Raw genomic sequence first — 17,206 nt, 5'->3', positions numbered from 1 at the left:
GGATATCGCCGAGAAAAAACACCCCTACACGAGAGAAATCAGAAACTCACTGCAGCAACTCAAAAGCAGGAACAGATCATCAACACAATGACACAAGATTTGAGAGGAGCTAATGAAAAGCTAGCTGTTGCAGAAGTGAGACCAGTTTCCGGCATCTCACTTGCGTTATAAGTTGCATTTGACACTTGTTTTTTAATTATTACTTTGCTTTTACTGGTTGGTGTAATGTAGATATTTGAGGTTTGTGAATTACATGTCCTTATCATATAGTTTCCAGGCATCCACTTGTCCATCAGATCAGTTGGGTGATTGTTTCTAATAAAACTGGAGAGGGAAAGAAGTTTGTCTAGACTAAGATTGTCTTACAGATTTTCCATTTCAAAATAAATTTGTAAGTCACTGTTGCTCTAGTTACAACAAAGGCAGTGGGTGAATATTTTATCCATTCTTATTTCTAATAAAGGACAGTATAAAAATTTCATGAGCATTAAATTATATTTCTGAATTTCAATGAATAAAATATAATTGATGAAATGATGAATATAAATGTCAATCAGAAATTGACAGTACTTTCAACTAAATTCTAAATTCTTTGAAGATAAATTTTCATACAATGCTTTACTTTTTATAAAATTGTCTCTCACAGCTTTTTAATCATTACTTATGAGCTATGTATAGTTGCCCCCCATTTGGCCTATCGAGAAACAGACGCAGAAGCTAAGTAATTTGCCTGTTTTGGGGCCATGGTGAGAGATGGGTTGGTTGGGACTTAAAACCTAGCTTTTCTAATTCTGCTGGCTATATTCTTTCATTTTTGTCTTGTACCCACTCCTTTGTGGAGACTAGACAGCAGCACTTTTTCAAACTGGTGGAGTAAGTTTTACGATTGATAGTTTTTGACTCATCCTGCAAATATGAATATTTGAGGATATTGATTTTCAGTGAACCCTCCTATATCCCCTGAAACTCAGAGTCTTTATGGGGGAAAAAAAGTTTAAGTAGATCAGTCAGCACTTTCAAACAGATACTTAGAAACCAAGCTTAGATTCTAAACTTGCATAATTTAATAGTATGCAGGTATGACTATAGCACAATTTTTCAGTTTTGCCTCTTACATTCTGGCATTTTAGATTTTTTTGTTTGTTTTAAAGTCTGATTTGTTACAGCAAAGATAGTGTAAGTATTTGTGGTAATTGCAAGATTTTTTCCTTTGATCTATTAGTATTTCCAATATTTGCTTCATATTTCAATACATGAAACTAAGAGTTGTATTTCCTTATATAGTGAAGAGATGTGGTCTCTACTGTTAGTTTCTAACATTAAGAAATATGTAGTAATGAAGAATCATTTTAATTTTATAACTGTGTTATTACATTTGACACATTGCTTTTCAATATTTTTTCTTTAACTTGTATTTGCCTCAAGGTAAGAGCAGAAAATTTGAAAAAGGAAAAGGAAATGCTTAAATTGTCAGAAGTTCGTCTTTCTCAGCAAAGAGAATCTTTGTTGGCTGAACAAAGAGGGCAAAACTTGCTGCTAACTAATCTGCAGACAATTCAGGTAACCAAATAAAAAAGGACATGTAGAAAAATTAAGTTTTATTTGAACAATTTTGACATTGTATTTTCTCAGGTTTCTTGATGAGAAAATTCATGTCATTTTCGTCATGCATTATGATCATTGAATTTGAAGTTTATTAAGTCGTCAATATTCTAAATAAAACATTTAAAGAGAACTGACTGAAGCCATGCAATTGGCAGTTTTAATCCTCAGGTCTATATTTATAGAGTCCTGTACAGTTTAATTGCATACAAGATTAAATCTTTGGTTTATATTTTTTAAAACTTCAAGAAATCTGAATGGCCATTGGTAATATGGTTTTTATTTTCCCTATTAAATAGATGTTTTAGTATGGAAAATGTCAAAATACCTTCTTGGTAAATGTTTTAGATATTAACCTCTTCATGTAGAAATGAGTTGTATTCCCATAATTTTCTATTGCCTTTGGGTTTTCTTTTTGGTGGGGGGGTTTACTTTTTTCTTAAGTATAACAAAAATCTTTTTTTACCTTAGGGAATATTGGAACGATCTGAAACAGAAACCAAACAAAGGCTTAGTAGCCAGATAGAAAAACTGGAACATGAGATATCCCATCTAAAGAAGAAGTTGGAAAATGAGGTGGAACAAAGGCATACACTTACTAGAAATCTAGATGTGAGTCCGTGTTCTGAATTTCTATAGAATGTTTATGTTTAAAAATTAAGCTGGTGTGTAGGTAAACTGTCATCTCATGTTGAAGCATAGTTTTGAAGAGATCTCTTACAGACTCTTAAGTTTTTCTTGCCTTTTTGTATGCTTAGTAATTTTTGATTGGGTTTTATCCTATTGGGTGCTGGATATTCCTGTATTTCTATAAATCTTGAGCTTTGTTCTGGAATGCAGTAAAGTTCATTGAAAATAGTTTGATTCTATTGAATATATTTTTTACGATTTATTAGGCAGGTCCAAAGCAGTGCTCAGTTTAGAACTAATTATTCACTGCTACCAAGGCAGTATCTTCCTGACTACTAGTCCCAGTGCCCAGTGAATTAAGAGCTTTTGCAGTCAGGCTGCTGGAAACAGGCATTATTTATTCCTAATAACTCTCTGAGCACCAGAGAGTCTTCATTCCAGTCTCTTTGGGTGATTCTTTACCCTGTCTAGGGTAATTTCATAGGCATGCACTGATCACAGTTTTGCTGAATATTCAAGAGGGATCCTGTGCAAATCACAGTACTCTGTGCAGCTCTCTTCTCTCTGATAGTCTGTCTTATGAATTCAAACTAGCCTTCTTCTACTCCCAGTTCTATGTTCTCAATTCAGGAATCCTGTGGGCCTCATTTCCCTTTCCCTATGCCTTAGCCTGGACACTCTTAAATCAATAAGCTGGGAAATTATAGGGTTCACCTCTTTTGTTTCCTGACTCAGGTATCACAGTTGTTCTAATGTGTTTTGTCTGGGGTTTTTTGGTTGGTGTTTGTTTTTTTGATTTTGGTTGTTTCGGATGGGGAGGTAAATCTCATCTCTGTTACCCTGTTTTAGCCAGAGTGTTAAAGTTCTGTAAAAAGATAACTTGAACCTCTAGTAACTTAAGAACTTAAAGGTAAGTGTTTGTAGGGTTAATGTATTTTTTATTATAGGTTCAACTTTTAGATACAAAGAGACAGCTGGATACTGAGACTAATCTTCATCTTAACACAAAAGAACTGTTAAAAAATGCTCAAAAGGAAATTGCTACATTGAAACAGCACCTCAGTAATGTGGAAGTCCAGCTTGCTTCTCAGTCCTCACAGAGAACTGGTAAAGGTAAATAATTAAGTAGGCTGATAAAAAGTACCTCTTTAGGTTTATAACATATCCTGTAGATAAGTAGCCTATTCTTTGTGGATACTAGCAAAAGATATAAAAAACAAAAAAACCTTTATTGTTCATATAGGAAAGTTCAGTTTTCCAGTTAAATTAATAAATTTGCAGACTTGGAAGATTCAGAATAGTTGTACATATGGCAGCTGACCAAGATATGCTCTTAGTTTTCCAATTATTGAAACCATTTTACTGATACTTTAAGAATGTTGCTCTTGTGGAGGGTTAATATTTGAATTTTTAACTCTCCCTTTCAAGATGAGGTTACTTGTTGAATTTGTAATGATATAGCTCACTTACAGAAATAATTGATTGGCTTGGTCTCTTTTAGAGCAGTGTTTCTAATCTTTGCTCATTGATAGCCGCAGGTAAAAGATTTGTCTCATTAGGTGTTGCTTCTCTTTATCAATACATTATTTCAAATGCAAAGCAGTTGTGTCCAGATTTTCTACATGGTTTTATTTCTTAATAGAAAAGAAATTTAAAACATAAGTATATATGTGTATATGTGATATATATAGTATATATATATATAATTATCCAATACTTCTTTCTTGTTATCATATGGTATGAAAACATTCTTTCTAATCTGCAATTTCTTGCTTTTCCATGAATTTTAGAATGAAAATTGCACTAAATGATTAAGGTGTAGTGTTTTGGAATAAACAACGTTTAAATAAATTAAGAATGGTAATTTCTGCAAGTAACTGTCTCAGTTTAGTGGAAATATTTTGTATTCTCTTTTTAAGTATCTTTTTTTAAAACAATATTTGTAACAGCAAAGTTCTTTTGAAGAAACAACATACTGACAGTAACCTGTTTTTGTTTTGGTATTCAGTATGGGTTGAAATATACTTTCTAGGTAGTTAACTACTTATTTCAGCCTTAATCCTAACTTCACAGTCAGGATTGATAACAGTCATCTCTAATATCTTTTAAAATGTTAATTTTAAGAAAGCTGTTAAATCTTTTAGGTCAGCCTAGCAACAAAGAAGATGTGGATGACCTTCTGAGTCAGCTAAGGCAGGCAGAAGAGCAGGTGAATGACTTGAAGGAAAGACTCAAAACAAGCACTAGTAATGTGGAACAGTATCGTGCAATGGTTACTAGTTTGGAAGAATCCCTCAACAAGGAAAAACAGGTATATACAATTTTAAAATCGGTTTGCATGCACTTACTTTTTTTTTAAAGTTAGGTTGTTGCTATGTGTAAGGCACTGTGTAAAAGTATGGATTCGACTGACATCATTGCACTTACCTCTTAAGAGTGCTTGAGTCTAATAAGCCAAATAAAACAAACAAAAAGATCACACAAAATTTGTGAAACATGGAAAGTGTATTGCTGTAGAAAAGGTATAGATGAAATGTTGATGTGAGTCGGAGGTAGGTGAGATTATTTGTCTTTTGAGTATGCATAACTTCACAGGAGAGAAGTCATTTGTGTCCAGCCTTGAAAGAAAGCATCATTTGGATCGTTAAAGGTAGGAAGTTATTCCACATAGAAGGCACCATCAGCCAAGATAAAAAGACTAGTTAGTGTGTTGAATTTATGAAGTGAAATAGTGAGGAATATAATTATAAACGTAGTCAAGAGCCAAATGTGAAAGGTTTTCAAGTCATAGTAAATTATATATTGTAAGATTATTGAGGCATTGATTTTCTTCCAACATGTCATAACCAGAATTTGCTTTAATTAGAAAGATTAACGTAATAGATTGGAGGGTACGAAGTTTGTTTTGGAGGCTATAGCAATAGACTAGGGCCACAGTTTTTTTTTGTTTTTTTTTTTCCGGTACGCGGGCTTCTCACTGTTGTGGCCTCTCCCGCTGCGGAGCACAGACTCCGGACGCGCAGGCTCAGCAGCCATGGCTCACAGGCCCAGCCGCTCCGCGGCATATGGGATCTTCCCGGACCGGGGCACGAACCCGTGTCCCCTACATCGGCAGGCGGACTCTCAACCACTGTGCCACCAGGGAAGCCCAGGGCCACAGTTTTAAAAGATCCTTTTGTGGCTGGCGTCATGGAAATCAAAATATGTGGGGAGAAAAACCCCTTTCAGTGGTAGAATGGACAGATTTGGCAAGTGGATATGAAGAATGAGGGGAAAATGAAAATTGGAAATTTCACTTCGAAAGAGAAAAATGACCAGTAAACAGGTAGAGAGGTAAATTATGCATAGTTTTAAGTGATGTTTTTGAACTCTTGAATCAGCATTTGATGGATTTTTTTTTTTAAAAATACTAGGCAAACATTAATTTTAGTATTTTTAAAATTTAGTTTAGATTTGGGGAAAGTAACTATAATTTTAAATGTGTATATTCTTTGTATCTTATTGTTCGGTTGATGGTGAAGGTGACAGAAGAAGTACATAAGAATATTGAAGTTCGCTTAAAAGAGTCAGCTGAGTTTCAGACACAGTTGGAAAAGAAGTTAATGGAAGTAGAGAAGGAAAAACAGGAACTTCAGGATGACAAGAGAAGAGCCATAGAGAGCATGGAACAACAGGTAAATTATTACCATATCAATCACTTTTTCTATGGTAAGAATTTAAATTCTTTTAACTAGCTCATCAGCTACTATTCAGTTCATCTCAGTAGATATCGAATGAACACATACCCAACAATTTTAGTTTTATGTTTTACTCTGTACATCTGTACATGTTTCCTTTTGGATGTTTAAGACTACTTCATGGTACTAGGTATCAGTGCTGCTTTTTAGAAGCCTCTGCCTAAAAATTGACTTTTGCAGGTAGTAATAGGGGGTCAACATAGACCTGCAAAATTTGTCCAGTAGATTATATCAGGTTATGACTATTTTAAATTTAGTAAGAAGTCTTTGGGCTACTTGTATTTTGAAAAATCTATCTTCAGTATTTTTAAAGTAAGTTTGCAATTAACTCTGGTTTTAATCTTGTTCTTCTGATTTAGTTATCTGAGTTAAAGAAAACACTCAATAGTGTTCAGAATGAAGTACAAGAAGCTCTTCAGAGAGCAGGCACAGCTTTGAGTAATGAGCAGCAAGCCAGACGGGACTGTCAGGAACAAGTAAGTGTCACTCTTAGAGCCAGTTATTGAGAAGTGAGCTTTGATCTTAGGGAACAGTTCTTGGAGTATATTTCTGCTTTATAACAAAGTGGCATTTTGGGGATTGGTGAATCTTACAAAAATGCAGGTTTATTTCCACTGTTGTGGAACTTGGAATAACATCAGTTGAAAAGTATAGATGAAGGCTGAAAGTAAACACAGGTTTCCCCTGCTGTCCAAAAGTAGAAAGTTCCTATGAAGCCGTGTGTGAACTGAAATGTCATGAAGTGAAGAAACAATTATCTTAGGACACATCTTGCTAATGGAAGCACAAAATAAATTGAGATAAAGCATAGATGCTCACAGACACAGTTCAAAGCTATGACAGCTTGATATTGAGATGCTGAGTGTAGTTCTCAGGGGGGGAGCTCGGCGGTGCCTCTTGCTACTCGGGGTGCGCACAGCCTCTATAATGGCTCCTGCAGAGCAAACGCTGAACACTTCACTTTTCTCCTTTTTTTGTAAAAGCAAAAATGCTCTTTGGATTTCTTTTGGTTAGCAAAAACAGATGCTAATGTAGGTTTTTCATAAAAGCAAAGTGGCATAAAGCAAACTTTCAAAAAGTAGGAGATACCTGTAGAGCAATATCCATTAACAAAACAAAGTTGATAAATGGGAAAAATATAGAAAAATAGGAGTAGGAAATTAAATGTGTACTTGCTTTCACCTGCAAACATTCTTTCACTATTGTAGTCTTTCACTAATTCTGGTTGTAAAGCTGTACTACAGACACAATAGAGATACTTTTCTCAGCAAAACAATTTTAATACCCTTTTAATGCATTACTGAGCTTATACAGATTTCTATACACCACTGTTTTTAAGCTTTAAAAGTACAAAACCACATTATTTAAGTATACATACAGCATGCAGACACACGTATATGTGATACTGCTTTTTATAATTTTTTATGAACAAGAAATGGTAAAACAATTCAGGAAAATGGGGATTGTAATGGTAGAATGGGAAGGAAAGACATGTAAGGATATTGGAAACATTCTCATTTTTATGTTTGGTGGTATATTAATAGTCATTCGTTGGGTTATTATTCTTTATTGCTTACATATTGCTTATATACATAACATGTATATGTATCAGAATTACTTTAAAAATGGAATACAGGGGCAAGTGCTTCAAATTGAAGGTAAATTAGACAAAAATGAATTGTCTTTGGCTTATTGCCAAACAGCATAACATTGGAAATTAGAATCAAAGAATGTATCCATATTTCAGTACTCAAATAGATTATTTTCATTTCCCTTCATTCACTTTGTAGATATATATATGTATTTTATGTAACTCAGTTATATTTAGTCTTTTTTTCATAAAGGCTGTTCCAAGTTACTATAGCATCTTCTTAAGTTTCATTTTGAACAGATGTTTAATATTTCATTAAATAGATACAGTGTGATTTTTTTTTAATTTTTTAACATCTTTATTGGAGTATAATTGCTTTACAATGGTGTGTTAGTTTCTGCTTTATAACAACGTGAGTCAGTTATACATATATATATGTCCCCATATCTCTTCCCTCTTGCATCTCCCTTCTTCCCACCCTCCCTATCCCACCCCTCTAGGTGGTCACAAACCACCGAGCTGATCTCCCTGTGCTGTGCGGCTGCTTCCCACTACAGTGTGATTTTTAATCATTCTCCTATTCTGGTACATTTAGAGATCGTCTTCACTTTTATTACTTTAAATAATACAATGTGCATCTTTTCAGAGACTAGCTTTATGAGTTTTTAATCATCTATGTCGATGGGGAAATAATTCCTTTCAGGCTAAAATAGCTGTGGAAGCTCAGAATAAGTATGAGAGAGAATTGATGCTACATGCTGCTGATGTTGAAGCTCTACAAGCTGCCAAAGAACAGGTTTCCAAAATGGTGTCAGTGCGTCAGCACTTGGAAGAAACAACCCAGAAAGCAGAATCACAGTTGTTGGAGTGTAAAGCATCTTGGGAGGAAAGAGAGAGAATGTTAAAGGTATTATTGTACATCATAATCATATTGTACATCAGAATGTTTAGAGAATTGAAAGTTTTTTTTAATGTACATTGGAAAATCTGCTATTATGATAGACTTTTGGATTATAGGATGAAGTTTCCAAGAGCGTGTCTCGCTGTGAAGATCTAGAAAAACAAAACAGATTACTTCATGATCAGATTGAAAAATTAAGTGACAAAGTCGTTGCCTCTATGAAGGAAGGTGTACAAGGTCCATTGAATGTATCTCTCAGTGAAGAAGGAAAATCTCAAGAACAAATTTTAGAAATTCTCAGGTAAATACAATATATTCTTAATGCTTTTTACTTCTGTGGTTAACAACAATTATGAAGTGACACTATAAATGTATAAATTAGATAAGTGAGAGTTACATGATATTTAGGTATAAAGCTCATTTTGTCTCTTATTAGTCAACAAACCCACTATCACCCAATTAGTGTTCACTTTTGACATTTAGACATATGCCAATTTAAATAAATTAGTTCAAGTTGAATCTAATAGTAAGAACTTGAGTGGGTTCTTTAGAAAATAAATTGCCTTTCGGATTACTTAAAAGTTAGAAGCCACTGTCTGTAATAAACTATATCCCCCATTATTTTTTAATGAAAGCATTGTGTAAAAATAGTTTTTAAAGTGAATGATTTTTGTCATCTTAAAAATTATCCAAGTTTTGAAATGTTGTTGGCATTTTTCTATTCAAATAAAATACATATTCTTGTAGATTTATACGACGAGAAAAAGAAATTGCTGAAACTAGGTTTGAAGTGGCTCAGGTTGAGAGTCTGCGCTATCGACACAGGGTTGAACTTTTAGAGAGAGAGCTGCAGGAACTGCAGGATAGTCTAAATGCTGAAAGGGAGAAAGTTCAGGTATGTATCCTAAGCTTTAAGAAAGCACTTGTTAAATCAAGAGATGAGCTCATTTCAGTTTCTAATAACATAAAATTTAGTTTGAAATAAGCATTCTTTTTAAACGTGTAAATTCATTAAACATTAGTAAACACTGGCACAATACAGTGGTGAGAGACTAATGGTAACCAGACTGACTGGTTTCAAATTCTAGCTTCACACCATGAGATGTGTGCCTTGGATACATTGTTTAACTTCCTTGCTTTTAAACTTCCTTGTCTGTAATATTGGGGTGATAATAATAGTGAGGATTGAGTTAGTGCACATGAAGCATTTAGAATCATGTCTGGTACACAGTGCTTAATAAATTTCAGTTATCTTAATTTATTACTGTAGTTTTCATTATAGATTGATGGTCATTTTAGAAAAAAAGGTAGGTTGAAACTGCTACAGAATATTCCTTTCTCATCAGAGGTGCAAAATGTAGTCAAAACAATTGACCAAAGGAGAAAAAATGATGCTTAGTGAATATGTGATCACAACATAAGCTTATTAACTCTTTAGTCCACACTACCACCCAAAAGCTTACTATTGCATAACAGCTCTACATCTGGAAGGAAGGAAATTAAGACCTTGAATCATTTATCTTCTTTTAACTGATAGTTGGAATGGCTGCTAGAGACAAACCATTGAAACAGGGGAAAGTGAATAATTGAACAATTAGATTTATGGGATTTACATTTTCAGACAGAAAATTTTAAATTCCAGAGTTATATCCTATTGAGAAAACAACCCAAATCCAAACATATCTCATTATGGAAATAATAAACAGACCCTCTAATTCAATGGAGTTAACACTTAGAGGAAAAGAGCAGAGTCGGGGTTTCTAACAAAGATTGTATATTCTTTCAGTCTCTTCTGCTTTCTTTGCTGTTCCTTTGGGCTGTAGAAAGGCAAATAATACTAGTAGAAAATGCCCAGCTCAACAAACTCTTACATATAGTCAGAGGAGAGTCAAGAAGTAACATATATTATATCAAAACTAATAGAATGTCTACCAAAGATGAACAGTGTAGCATGGTAGTCATGAACCATAGATTTTAAAATGGTGAAGGAATAAAGTAACATGTGCAAAAGATGGATAATTATACTCGATGAGAACAGAAGAAAAGGTCTTCACAAATGAACAAATATTCAGTAAAATTTCTCAGAACCAAAGTGATGAAACAACTGAGTGAAATAAAAGAGTTTCTGAAAAAGGGGGAAAAAACTGAGGATCAAAATAACATTGTTTTAGAACTATTTTAATTCAGTGTAGCAAGAAAAAGATAGATACGGAAAGATCTGGATTGATGTTCTTACCTAATGTAAAAACTATTTGTCAGCAGGATTTGTAGTATCTTTTTACTTTCATCTTTTAATTTCTAGTATTTGTTTAAACTCTGTAATTAGCATGAATTACAGAAAAACATGTAAGACTTCTAAGAATTTGTTTTAAAAGTTGACATTTAAATCCTTTTTACTTTTGTAGGGAAGATTAGAACTGGTAGGAAAAGTTAAGTCTTAATCTATTGTTATATGTTGCTGTATACATGTTTGAAATCTTTAGGTAACTGCAAAAACAATGGCCCAGCATGAGGAACTGATGAAGAAAACCGAAACAATGAATGTAGTTATGGAAACCAATAAGATGCTGAGGGAAGAAAAGGAAAGGCTAGAACAGGATCTACAACAGATGCAAGCCAAGGTTTGTAACTTACTAATGAAGCTAAGAGGCACGTTATTTTTAATAGTATTTTAAATAAACTCACATCAGGTATTAAAAAAAATACTGGAACTATTTTCAGGTGAGGAAACTGGAGTTAGATATTCTACCCTTACAAGAAGCAAATGCTGAGCTGAGTGAGAAAAGCGGTATGTTGCAAGCAGAGAAGAAGTTATTAGAAGAAGATGTCAAACGTTGGAAAGCACGTAACCAGGTAAGTGCAGTTAAACCCATTCCAAAATATGGAAACATGTTGATTTAAAATAATAGGGTAAAATTTAAGGGGATAAAAATGTTTGATGAGCTAGTGGAAGGTATTATGCGTTTATCAGTAAAAGACTAACTTGTAACCTCTACATATGTGACAGGCATTAAACTTATAACTCAGTTTTTAAAGTTTTGGTTATATTTTGTATATTTTTTTTTTTTTTGCGGTACTCGGGCCTCTCACTGTTGTGGCCTCTCCCGTTGTGGAGCACAGGCTCCTGCCGCGCGGGCCCAGCGGCCATGGCTCGCGGGCCCAGCCGCTCCGTGGCATGTGTGACCTTCCCGGCCCGGGGCTCGACCCCGTGTCCCCTGCATCGGCAGGGGGGGGGCGCCCCCCCCCTGCCGATGCAGGGGACACGGGGTCGAGCCCCGGTCCGGGAAGATCCCACATGCCACGGAGCGGCTGGGCCCGTGAGCCATGGCCGCGGGGCCCGCGCGTCCGGAGCCTGTGCTCCACAACGGGAGAGGCCACAACAGTGAGAGGCCCGAGGACCGCAAAAAAAAAAAAAAAAAAAAAAGCTAATTTATTTACTTGGATTCCAAATTTAGGCTTTTGCTTTATCTCTAAAATGCTTTGGTACGTGATAAATGGATTTATGTAGCTTACTGAATCACTTTAAGAAGACTTGTTCACTGACTGCTACCTTTTTACGAGGGACAAAACCATATAGCACAGTATGGTTAGAAACACCAGCTCTAATAAATGAATTTAGTAAAGTAGCAGGATACAAAATTAATGCACAGAAATATCTTGCATTCCTATACACTAATGATGAAAAATCTGAAACAGAAATTAAGGAAACACTCCCATATAACATTGCAACAAAAAGACTAAAATACCTAGGAATAAACCTACATAAGGAGACAAAAGATCTGTATGCAGAAAACTATAAGACACTGATGAAAGAAATTAAAGATGATACAGATGGAGAGATATACCATGTTCTTAGACAGGAAGAATCAACATTGTGAAAATGACAATACTACCCAAAGTAATCTACAGATTCAGTGCAATCCCTATCAAACTACCAATGGCATTTTTCACAGAACTAGAACAAAAAATTTCACAATTTGTTTGGAAACACAAAAGACCCCAAATAGCCAAAGAAATCTTGAGAAAGAAAAATGGAGCTGGAGCAGTCAGGCTCTGTGACTTCAGACTATACTACAAAGCTACAGTAATCAAGACAGTGTAGTACTGACACAAAAACAGAAGTATAGATCAATGGAACAGGATAGAAAGCCCAGAGATAAACCCATGCACATATGGTCACCTTATTTTTGATAAAGGAGGCAAGAATATACAGTGGAGAAGACAGTCTTTTCAATAAGTGGTGCTGGGAAAACTGGACAGGTACATGTAAAAGTATGAAATTAGATCACTCCCTAACACCATACACAAAAATAAACTCAGAATGGATTAAAGACCTAAATATAAGGCCAGACACTATGAAGCTCTTAGAGAAAAATATAGGAAGAACACTCTATGACATAAATCACAGCAAGATCCTTTTTGACCCACCTCCTAGAGAAATGGAAATAAAAACAAAAATAAACAAATGGGACCTAATGAAACTTCAAAGCTTTTGCACAGCAAAGGAGACCATAAACAACACAAAAAGACAACCCTCAGAATGGAAGAAAATATTTGCAAATGAAGCAACTGACAAAGGATTAATCTCCAAAATATACAAGCAGCTCATGCAGCTCAATTATTAAAAAATAACAGCCTAATCCAAAAATGGGCAGAAGACCTAAATAGACATTTCTGCAAAGAAGATATACTGATTGCCAACAAACACATGAAAGGATGCTCAACATCTCTAATCATTAGAGAAATGCAAATCAAAACTACAGTGAGGTATCACCTCACACCAGTCAGAATGGCCATCATCAAAAAACCTACAAACAATAAGTGCTGGAGAGGGTGTGGAGAAAAGGGAACCCTCTTGCACTGTTGGTGGGAATGTAAATTGATACAGCCACTATGGAGAACAGTATGGAGGTTCCTTAAAAAACTAAAAATAGAACTACCATACGACCCAGCAATCCCACTACTGGGCATATACCCTGAGAAAACCATAATTCAAAAAGAGTCATGTACCACAGTGTTCATTGCAGCTCTGTTTACAATAGCCAGGACGTGGAAGCAACCTAAGTGTCCATCAGCAGATGAATGGATAAAGATGTGGCACATATATACAATGGAATATTACTCAGCCATATAAAGAAACGAAATTGAGTTATTTGTAGTGGGGCAGATGGACCTAGATTCTGTCATACAGAGTGAAGTAAGTCAGAAAGAGAAAAACAAATGCCGTATGCTAACACATATAAATGGTTCTGAAGAACCTAAGGGCAGGGCAGAAATAAAGATGCAGATGTACAGAACGGACTTGAGGAAACGAGGGGGAATGGTAAGCTGGGACGAAGTGAGAGAGTGGCACTGACATATATACACTGCTAAATGCAAAATCAATAGCTAGTGGGAAGCAGCTGCATAGCACGGGGAGATCAGCTTGGTGCTTTGTGATCACCTAGAGGGGTGGGATAAGGAGGGTGGGAGGGAGCTGCAAGAGGGAGGAGATATGGGGATGTATGTATATGTGTAGCTGATTCACTTTGTTTTAAAGCAGAAACTAACACACCATTGTAAAGCAATTATACTTCAATAAAGATGTTAAAAAAAAGAAAAGAAATGCTAGCTCTATATTCAAACAAAAGGTTGGGAATTGGCCTTACAACATACTAGTTACGTGATTTGTGAAAATGAGGACATTAATCTTTCTGAGCCAATTTTCCTTATTTGTGAAAATGAGGACATAATACCCCTCTTCATGTTACAAAAATTAAAAAATAAATGAAGCAGTTCACACAGCACCTAGCACCTGGAAAATGCTCTAGGGAACCACTCATATCTGAAGAGGACTATAGAATTTTAGAGCGCATTTATTCTTTTTTTTTAATCAAAGAAGCAATCTGAAAAATCAAGAAAGGATAATCTGCCCAAATCTAGATACATTCCTGTTAAATTATGATGCCTTCTTTCCTAGTTAATGGAATCAATTATTTAGGATTATTTTCATATTTTTGTTTAGATTGTAATACATTATGACATTTTTTCCCTTGTATGTGTCACTTTAATGAAATTAGGTATTTAATGTTAATATTAAAAGCTTGTAGATTCTTTGGATCCCTTTTTTGGCTCCATTGTAACGATTCTGAAATGTTCCTTTGCAGCTATGAAAAATAATAGTGAATGACATTTATCTTATTTTCCCCTTCCATTTTGGCTAAACATCTTAGCTAAACAAAGGAACTAAAGCTTTGATCTTATTTTCTTGTAGTTTGGTGCTTGATCACTATGTATGCAAGTAGCAGATGTAAACACAGATACTCTGATATTTTATTATAGCACATTAGTTTCATAAAACCTATAAAACCATATTATGCATTTTTGCTGTTCTAGCATCTAGTGAGTCAACAGAAAGATCCAGATACAGAAGAATATCGGAAGCTCCTTTCTGAAAAGGAAGTTCATGCTAAGCGTATTCAACAATTGACTGAAGAAACTGGAAGACTTAAAGCTGAAATTGCAAGGTATATGGAAGAAACCTTAAGTTGTATACAATTCTTGAAACCTTAAAGAAGTTTGTTTCTATTCTTTATGTGACCCCCTAAGTGCTTCCTGATTTTATAAAGAATGGAAAGTGCTGGAGCCCTTACATGTGGCTTTCCTTTTATTACTTTACAGAGCAAAGCAAGCAGTAATTTAGTTTTATGCCTTCATATATGCATTATTTCTCAATATTTTATTACTTTTTAAAAAACTACATAGTTGGTATGAATCTAAAGCAAACTTCTTAAAATAGTCAAAATGACTTTTGCAAGTAGATTTATCTTTTATTTTTTGGGGTTAACATATATTCATGAATTTATTTTGAAAGTTTTTAATAAAGTTTTTAAATGAACTCATAGTGAAACATTGCCTTTTAAAGATAAATGTAATATTAAAATTAATGTTTCTGGTTTACTTCTTTTAAGCTTCAATGTCCTTTGTCCCTGTCATAGCCCCTATTTATGTGATACTTGATAAGCTTACAAATTTTTGTCATATTTATTCTCTTATTTTTTTCATAACAGTAGTCTGGCATTTTAAATAGGAGAGAGATTATTTAATTTTAAAGATGAGGAAGCTAAGATTCAGAAAGGTACCCAAGCTTATAAGGTTAGTAGTGGTTAAACCCATGTTCTTAATTCAGGTCATCTGATTTCAAGTTCTGTTCACGATAAAAGTACAGGGGTTGGCAGACTATAATCCACAGGTCTTTTTTTGTACAGCTGGAAGCTAAGAATGATTTTTACATTTTTTAAGTGTTGTAAAAAAGGAGGAAGAGGAACATGTAACAAACATTGTATGTGGCCTATAAAGCCTAATATACTTACTCAGCACACAGTAGAGTGGAAAGAATATAGTTTTTGCTATCAGGCAGATGTGGATTAAACTCTGTATACCAACGCAGAGTAAAAGTGTGCATGTTACTTGACCATTTGTAGCTCAGTTTTTCTCATCTTTCAAATGGGCATGTATGACATATAATAAATAAATCAGATCTTTCTAAAGGACCACAGGTTCATAAGTTAAGGAATTATCTTTTGAAGTGTGTATGGTTTTCTTAGAATTTTCTAACTAAAAAACGGACTAAAGCAACACAATAAAAATGTAACTTAAAGGATTTTAAAATTTGGAAAGTTCCAAATATTTAGTCTTTCTCCTTTACCCCATTTTTTTTGCTTAGATCAAATGCATCTTTGACTAACAACCAGAACTTAATCCAGAGTCTAAAGGAAGATTTAAATAAAGTAAGAACTGAAAAGGAAAGCATCCAGAAGGACTTAGATGCCAAAATAATTGATATTCAAGAAAAAGTTAAAACTATTACTCAAGTCAAGAAAATTGGGCGTAGGTACAAGACTCAATATGAAGAACTTAAAGCACAACAAGATAAGGTATTCTGAACTAGTTTTTTTTTAATATATTCTTCATATATATATTATCATTTTTTGATATACACAGTTTACACAGTTTTATGTATCTATTTGGATATATGGGTGGATATGTATTTGGATACATATATAAATATTTGGATAACTTACAAAAACCTTATTCGTAATTTTTAATTATTGGTTTTTAGATTCTAAGCAAGGGTAAGCTTATATATGATATCTTTATTTGGTTTAAGATTTGCTCTTGGGGCTTCCCTGGTGGTGCAGTGGTTGGGAGTCCGCCTGCCAATGCAGGGGACACGGGTTCGAGCCCTGGTCCGGAAAGATCCCACATGCTGCAGAGCAGCTGGGCCTGTGCGCCACAACTACTGAGCCTGTGCTTAAGGGCCCATGCTCTGCAACAAGAGAGGCCACCGCGATGAGAGGCCCGCGCACCGCAACGAAGAGTAGCCCCCGCTCACTGCAAGGAAGCCTGTGCACAGCAACGAAGAACCAACACAGCCATAAATAAATAAATAAAATTAAAAAAAAAAAAAGATTTGCTCTTTAGTATGTCCCAAAATGAACTATAAATTCATATAGAGATAGTAGTAAATGCTAGATATTTTAATTCATTTTCCCAATTTCAAATATTGCTCCTTTTCAAAACTATGTTCTTATAACTCATTGCTGACTGAAATTGTGTATATCAAAAAATACTTGTTCTTGGGCTTCCCTGGTGGCGCAGTGGTTGAGAGTCCGCCTGCCGATGCAGCGGACTCGGGTTCGTGCCCCGGTCCGGGAAGACCCCACATGCCGCGGAGCGGCTGGGGCCACGAGGCACGGGCGCCGG

General features: G+C 35.0%; 1 protein-coding gene across 1 annotated transcript in view; it reads left to right on the top strand.

Moving 5' to 3' along the window:
* The window catches only part of TPR (translocated promoter region, nuclear basket protein), a 65,152-nt gene that overhangs the window by 23,557 nt on the left and 24,389 nt on the right, over positions 1 to 17,206 (top strand). Inside the window, exons 20-33 of the mRNA XM_007451154.1 lie at positions 18 to 135; positions 1,426 to 1,560; positions 2,074 to 2,214; positions 3,180 to 3,345; positions 4,377 to 4,543; positions 5,754 to 5,906; positions 6,329 to 6,445; positions 8,264 to 8,467; positions 8,578 to 8,762; positions 9,209 to 9,356; positions 10,945 to 11,082; positions 11,183 to 11,314; positions 14,837 to 14,967; positions 16,167 to 16,377. Coding sequence (XP_007451216.1) covers positions 18 to 135; positions 1,426 to 1,560; positions 2,074 to 2,214; positions 3,180 to 3,345; positions 4,377 to 4,543; positions 5,754 to 5,906; positions 6,329 to 6,445; positions 8,264 to 8,467; positions 8,578 to 8,762; positions 9,209 to 9,356; positions 10,945 to 11,082; positions 11,183 to 11,314; positions 14,837 to 14,967; positions 16,167 to 16,377 — 2,146 coding nt within the window. The remainder of the gene's footprint in view (positions 1 to 17; positions 136 to 1,425; positions 1,561 to 2,073; positions 2,215 to 3,179; positions 3,346 to 4,376; positions 4,544 to 5,753; positions 5,907 to 6,328; positions 6,446 to 8,263; positions 8,468 to 8,577; positions 8,763 to 9,208; positions 9,357 to 10,944; positions 11,083 to 11,182; positions 11,315 to 14,836; positions 14,968 to 16,166; positions 16,378 to 17,206) is intronic.

The sequence above is a fragment of the Lipotes vexillifer genome, unplaced genomic scaffold, assembly GCF_000442215.2.
Source record: "Lipotes vexillifer unplaced genomic scaffold, Lipotes_vexillifer_v1.1 scaffold343, whole genome shotgun sequence".
Lineage (NCBI taxonomy): Eukaryota > Metazoa > Chordata > Mammalia > Artiodactyla > Lipotidae > Lipotes > Lipotes vexillifer.
This window is presented reverse-complemented; position numbering and strand designations above follow the sequence as displayed.